At 37.9% G+C, this 7,317-nt stretch overlaps 1 protein-coding gene across 4 annotated transcripts in view; it reads left to right on the top strand.

The window, feature by feature from the left end:
• brwd1 (bromodomain and WD repeat domain containing 1) overlaps positions 1-7,317 on the top strand; it is a 40,560-nt gene that overhangs the window by 12,443 nt on the left and 20,800 nt on the right. For all 4 annotated transcript variants that reach the window (XM_016541952.1, XM_016541953.1, XM_016541955.1 and 1 more), the window contains 9 exons: positions 2,451-2,551; positions 2,644-2,714; positions 2,799-2,899; positions 2,978-3,018; positions 3,701-3,802; positions 3,894-4,047; positions 5,198-5,332; positions 5,428-5,556; positions 5,712-5,937. In XM_016541952.1, the coding sequence (XP_016397438.1) occupies positions 2,451-2,551; positions 2,644-2,714; positions 2,799-2,899; positions 2,978-3,018; positions 3,701-3,802; positions 3,894-4,047; positions 5,198-5,332; positions 5,428-5,556; positions 5,712-5,937 (1,060 nt within the window). The remainder of the gene's footprint in view (positions 1-2,450; positions 2,552-2,643; positions 2,715-2,798; positions 2,900-2,977; positions 3,019-3,700; positions 3,803-3,893; positions 4,048-5,197; positions 5,333-5,427; positions 5,557-5,711; positions 5,938-7,317) is intronic.

Below are 7,317 nucleotides of genomic sequence, written 5' to 3'. Positions count from 1 at the left end.
TTTTTTTTTTTTTACAAAATGAGATTTAAGACAAATTATAAATTAAATGTGTCCTTTTATTATTGCTTGGACAAAATGCTGCACATTTCTTTGTGAAATTGAAATATAACACTATAATAATATACTAATATAGCACTTGCATATTACTGCTCTTTTGTTGGTTTTGATTGCTTCTATTGTCCTCATTTGTAAGTCGCTTTGGATAAAAGCGTCTGTTAAATGACAAAATTTAAATATAATGTAAATTTAAATAACAAAACTACATAGAAATTTTAAAACAAGCCCCAACTCAAATAAGTAAGTAACACAAATAAAATAAAATAAAAATTGATTTTCAACCGGCTCGCGGTTAATCGTTACATCCCTAGTTCAGTGGATACTCTCCAAAGTGGTGCCAGGGTGACGCGGAGGAGGGGGAGGGTCAGAGAGCTGTCAGAATTCATCAAAAAATATCTTAATTTGTGTTCCGAAGATGAACGGAGGTCTTACGGGTTTGAAACGACAGGAGGGTGAGTAATTAATGACAGAATTTTTAATTTTTGGGTGAACTATCCCTTTAAAAAATGTAGGTATTCTTTATAATTGAGCACCAACTCTTAATGTTAAAGCTGCAGTCCGTAAGTTTTGCCTCTTTGTCGCCATCTCTGTTTGATAACCTGCAATTGCAGCTGTGTGTGGAATTATCTTCCTTGCGTGGGTTGTGCACCAGCGCGGATTAATCTGATGTTTTGAGGAGTGTGTGTGGCAGTCAGTCACCGCACCGGTGTGGATATTGTACTTCGCACTCACAGATTCTAGCCTACGTCTTGGAATAGGCTATATGACTCAAATAAGCATTTTCACCGGATATTGTCATCTGAACAAGTAAGTACAGGGTGTCCGCGGGGTCTTAAAAAGTATTAAAAGTTGATAAATCAATTTAGAGAAAATGAAGGCCCTTAAGTATTAAAAAGTCTTAAATGCCATTTTCCAAGGTATTACATTTTGTATCATCTTTTCATTATGTATATTTCGCCGAATAGTGGGGTTCTGTGTTTATTTATGGAATCCCGCAAGATTTGGCGTCGTCTGTTAAGGCGCTCACTGACTGACTGCGCCGCTGATAGTGCGGGGCTTGTTGATCCCGCTCTCGCTGAATTTCTGACCATTATGGCATGCTCCCATCCGCTCCTGCGAATTTTTTTTTTTTTATTTAAATTTTTTTTTGTGTGCGCTCCCGCAAACATTCTAATAGGGCTGTGCGATATTGAAGAAAAATGCGATATGCGATACCTTGATAAAAAATCCGATATTCGATATGCGATACGATATTGCTTAAAGTGTGTAAAATCAATTTAAATTATATTTAAAAAATATTTAAAAATGAAAATTATATAACCAATTTGTTTCACATTCTTTCTTCACTGTAAAATCCAATAGTTTACCTTACTTAGATTTAATTAGTTATCTTTACTTAGTTGTTATACTTACTAGGTTTTATTAAGTTACAGCTACTTTCAAGGCAAATAAAGCAATTTACTTACTGTTTTGAGTGACACTTACTTAAAATATTCAAGTAGCCACAAAGGAACCAATGACATTAATAAACCAGTGAGAGTCAGCCGTGCACTAATATGTTGCTAATGTGCAACATAACAACAGAAGAAGAAGAAAAGAAAATGAGTCTTAATAGACTTTTCACCCATTTCTTCCATGTCTGCAGTTATCTTTCACTAGTTGCATTCACTCGTTTCCCGAAGTCATCTTGAATGTTGAATTTTCAATACAACTGAAATATTTGAGAGAACATCACATAAGCTAACTTCATAAATTGATGTTGATTTTCCTAAAATGTGTTTTTTTTTTTTTTTTACTCACCATTATAGTGATTAGCGTTCCCTTTGGTTGGGCACTTTGAACTTGGTTTATGTTACTATAATTATCTTCCTGTTAATGCAGCAATGCATCATGAAGTCAGAGTTATTTGATTTCAAGGGAAGAAAAGTAATAAATAGGTTGCTTTTAGAAGGTGACTTATCTTCTAATTAACATTCCCAGTGTAGAAGTGCAGTAAATTCCTCCTCTCGGTGTTGTTGGTTTACATTAGATTTCGTAAAGTAATTTAATCGAACTCATTTCCTGAAGTGTTTGGGATTACGCAAATGTCAGAATAAAGTGGAGGGCTTTGTGTTTCCATCTCCAGTCCAGTTACTGAACAGTGTGATGGTAGGAATCTAGAGGTGAAGTGAATAAAGTGTCACATCCAGACTACAGCATGTATAAGAGTGTAACTGCTGTATTGTTTTGCTAGGGGCAAAACATATGCTACATGTCAATTCACTTTTATGTAAAACGATAGCGTTTTCAGTAGCGTGTTACCCTTAACGATAATGTGTAGTTGTGTCATTTTCATGTGTTTCTATGCTGCATGTTGTTCTAACAGGTATTTCTACTTCCTCTTTCTCTTGTAGTTCTCTCCATTAGTCAAGGGCTCCAAAAGGTATATGGTGTCCACAGGAACTGATGCAACAGTGTGTTTCTGGCAGTGGGATGTTAATAATAACAGTTTCAGGTGAGGGCTCTTCATCGCGTTAGAATGAAAAGATGGGACTAGTGTGTGTCAAAGATTGAGGTTCATTGTTTGTTTCCATTATTGTTCATCAGCGATCGTCCACACAAATTCACAGAGAGGCCGAGGCCTGGCGTTCAGACTGTCTGCTCTTCCTTCAGCCCTGGTGAGAGGTTTGAACTAGCTTTCCCCCCCCCCCTTTGACACGTGTATGTTTATGTAAGGCACACATTTCTTTCTCTTTATACAGGTGGCGTGTTCCTTGCAACAGGAAGCACAGATGATGTCATCAGGATATACTACCTGGGCAGTGGCAGTCCAGAAAAACTAGCTGAGCTTGACTCTCACAAAGTAAGCAACCAGTCAACCAAATTGTGAGAGAATATCTCATGGTGTGCCATGATTTACAATATGTGGTTTAATTTGTAGGACAAGGTGGACAGCATCCAGTTCTGTCATTCAGGAGAGAGGTAATATTACTGGTTTACTACAAACCAATAATTTTTTAGTGATGCACCGAGAATTTGGCATCCAAATTTATTCGGCCAAAACAGTTTTATAGGTCCAGAATCACTGACCAAAACGGTAACATTTAATTAGCGCTTCTCTGATGCCACGTTTGAACTGTGAGAGTTTTTTTTCTTTTCATGCACACGAGGATAAGCTACAATAGGTGAACATGTCAGCTGTGTGTATGCTAGGGATGGGTTGATAATATCGATTTCTTATTTTTCATCACAAGATCTTTTAGTCTATGCTGTTTTCAGTTCATTCAATCAGTGTTTCAACTGCAGACAGATGTCAATAAAAGTTTGTAAACAATGTAATTTAATGTTACGTTTACTACAGTTAGCCAGAAAAAATGAACTCTAGAGATCACAGGCCAGTTAATGTTTATAAACGTATTGGAATATTTTATGTAAAACTGCATTGTGCAATTAAAATGTTTAAATGCAACTCAGTTTTTGAGTTTTGATTATTAAATAAATGATTAATTAATTATTAAATAAACTAAAAATCTTCCGTTTTACACTAAATGAGAACTTGACTTTTGATTTGGGTAAATTCGATTTGGTGCATCGCTATTTTACTTCAGTTCTTTTTTTATTTATTTTTTATCCCAGAATCATTCTTTTAATGTCTCTCTCTTAGATTTGTGAGTGGCAGTCGAGACGGCACTGCTCGTATATGGCGACTGCATCAGAGACATCAATGGAAGAGCATTTTATTGGACATGGCTGCCACCCTTCCAGGGTATGAAAACCTTCTGGGAAAACTCAAACAGATGTTGCATTGACTTTGACTTGATCTCTTAACGAAATTGTCCCTCCTTTGTTTACTGTAGGTCTGCACCTTTAACAGAGGATGAAAATGTCTTCAAACCCAAAGTCACCATGGTTTCCTGGGATCGCCACGATCACACAGTCATCACTGCGGTCAACAATCATCTGCTCAAAGTGTGGAATTCCTATACTGGACAGTTGCTGCATATCCTTAAAGTAAGACAGCTTCCACTGCTCAGATTCTCAGATTTAGTTGAAGGAAGAGTTCACACAAAAATGAACTCTTGTCATTTATGTATGTTGCTCCAGAAGTTCTTCAGGTGAAATTCTAAATATTTCACCTGGCCAAACCAAATAGAACCTGTTCAGCGAAATCATTACTTTTAAAGGGGTCATATGATGCTGCTAAAAAGAACATTATTTTGTGTATTTGGTGTAATGAAATGTGTTTATGCGGTTTAAGGTTCAAAAAACACATTATTTTCCACATACTGTACATTATTGTTTCTCCTCTATGCCCCGCCTTTCTGAAACGCGTCGATTTTTACAAAGCTCATCGGTCTGAAAAAGCGAGGTGTGCTCTGATTGGCCAGCTATCCAGTGCGTTGTGATTGGCCGAATTCCTCAAGCGTGTGACGGAAATGTTACGTCCCTTACCATATTGTGATGCCTGCGGCAACCACATGTGACGACCCCGGGCTGGACTCCGCTTCGTCCACGGTGAAAGCCGATCCGGCGATCGACAGCGCGAAGTTGTAGTATTTCCTCAGCGACCAGCACGGATCAGCTCCAGGCATGACGAAGCGATATCGTCCTCTTTTGGAAGGCCAAACAAAGTAGTTTAGCTTTCACAACGAATCACACAGCGCCTTCATGACATGGCGGCGGCAACAATACTACAGCGAGAATAAAAGTTACGCCGCCTTTCTTTGCTTGAACATTTGGGCGGCGTTATGCAAATCTTCCCAGATAGTGATGTAGGTATGTGGTGGCGTGTTAGAACGAGGTGTTTTAGGTAGGCGTGGCTGAATCTTAACTTTTATAAAGAATATCTCTTTGGATTTGAGACTTTAGTCTTTGCAACTTTACAGATCTTCTTTATGCACCAAGAGCTTGTAACACTCCAAAGAGAAAGGAAAAATTGAAATCGCATCATATGACCCCTTTAACAAATTAAATGAGCAAAACCAAAAGAGCCAAACAGATTGTAGCTTGCCATTTTGAGAAAGTTCTTGTTGGTTTTTGTGCAATATGTATACTTTCAGTGAACAGTCTGATACTGCACTGCCATATGCTTAGACCAGAGGTTAAAACCTATACAATGTTATGCTATATGGAGATTAATGCATTTCTCTTCACCTCACAGGGTCATGAGGCCGAGGTGTTTGTTTTGGAGCCGCATCCCTATGACCCTCGCATCATGCTGTCTGCAGGCCACGATGGGAATGTCTTCATATGGGACCTCATCAGAGGCACCAAAACCATGCATTACTTTAATATGGTAGAGTATCCCAATGATCTTTCAGTCTTATTTGCAGAACTTAAACATCCACAACTTTATTACTGACATGCCAAAAAAAATCTTTTGTGTAAAAGATTGAAGGTCAAGGACATGGTGCTGTATTTGACTGTAAGTTCACCACAGATGGGCATCGCTTTGCAATGACAGACTCTCATGGACATCTGGTTATTTTTGGCTTTGGGAGCTCTAAGCCCTATGAGAAGGTTTGTATGATTTCTAACTGAGAAATCTGAAGATGATAATTTCACCTGTTTTTATATATCTGTATTGAACCAAGACATCTTGTATAAACAATTTACAAGTTTCTATATATATAATTTCTTCATCTATTAATTTCTTTCTCCAAATGAATCCATAGCTTCCAGACCAGGTGTTTTTCCACACTGACTATCGGCCGCTGATCCGGGACTCAAATGGGTTTGTTCTGGATGAGCAGACCCAGCAGGCCCCACACTTGATGCCTCCTCCCTTCCTGGTGGATGTTGATGGTAACCCTCACCCTCCCAGATTCCAAAGACTGGTCCCAGGAAGAGAAAACATTGCAGATGAGCATCTAGTGCCTCAACTGGGCTACGTCGCTACAAGTAAGTTCCCTACTGTTGTCATAACATTTTTGTAGCGTGTCCCTAGTTCACTGTTGACTGCTCTAACATGACGTGGGGTACACTGTAAACAGCACTGAAAAAACAGCTTCAGAACTGGTTCCTTTGTTTAAAAAAAAAAGTGTGATGCACCAAATTGATTGATTTTTTATTTTTTTTTATAACTAAAACTGAAATTTTAGTCGAAAGCCAAAAAAATAAAGCTAAAAGCTTACAAACCAATAAATCTATTTATTTAATAATCAGTACTCTTATTATTTAGAGTAATTTAAATTGCACACAAGGCAGTTTTATAATAACTTATTTATTTTTTACTGTCATTTCATTGTTGAAAACAATTGTGACTGTAATTGTTTTCATGAAAGATTTACTCAAACATAGATTGCATTAAACAATGAAGATTTCACTATCAGGTTAAGCAAAAATATAATTAATATGTAATACATTTTAGTAAAATACTCCTCTATAGTATTTCTAGCTAACTAATGAGTTTATGGACATTGAATGGCTTTCCTGAGGTAAATGTAAAATTACATGACAACATTAGCCCCTTTCACACATACAGACTTTACTGGTAAATTACCGTTAAGAGATCGCGTGTGAACAGGACCTTTTCAAAAATACCGATAAATTCGTTCTGGCAATTTACCGGTATGGGAAGTTGTAACATTACCAGTAAATTGCCGCAATGATGCTGTGTGTGAACACAGAATGAAGATTACCGGTATGAGAACATACGAGTTCAGAACGCGCTGACGTAAGACGTCTACTCCGGGCCAATCCAGAGCCATTGAAATTCAAACGTCAATGACTCTGGGCCAGTCATAGCATTCTGACATTTACTCCACGCAGTCTAGTTCGGTTTGAAGTAGTGTAATGCGATTTCTCTGGGCCAAAAGCAACTGCATTAATGTTAACGTTTCACACAAAAAATAAAACGATCAACAGAAACACTGATCCCTCCATGTTTACAAACAACATCAGGAGGCGCAGCCATTAAAGGGGTCATATGATGCTGCTAAAAAGAACATTATTTTGTGTATTTGATGTAATGAAATGTTTATGCGGTTTAAGGTTCAAAAAACACATTATTTTCCACATACTGTACATTATTGTTTCTCCTCTATGCCCCGCCTTTCTGAAACGCGTCGATTTTTACAAAGCTCATCGTTCTAAAAAAGTGAGGTGTGCTCTGATTGGCCAGCTATTGAGTGCGTTGTGATTGGCCGAATACCTCAAGCGCGTGACGGAAATGTTACGCCCCTTACCACATTGTGATGCCGTCTGTCCGGAGCGACGATACAAAAACATTAAAACCTATTATAAACGAGGCATTTGTTGCATCCAGTGGGGACATAATTA

Source organism: Sinocyclocheilus rhinocerous, unplaced genomic scaffold, assembly GCF_001515625.1.
Source record: "Sinocyclocheilus rhinocerous isolate Xijiao unplaced genomic scaffold, SAMN03320098_v1.1 scaffold1270, whole genome shotgun sequence".
NCBI lineage: Eukaryota > Metazoa > Chordata > Actinopteri > Cypriniformes > Cyprinidae > Sinocyclocheilus > Sinocyclocheilus rhinocerous.
This window is presented reverse-complemented; position numbering and strand designations above follow the sequence as displayed.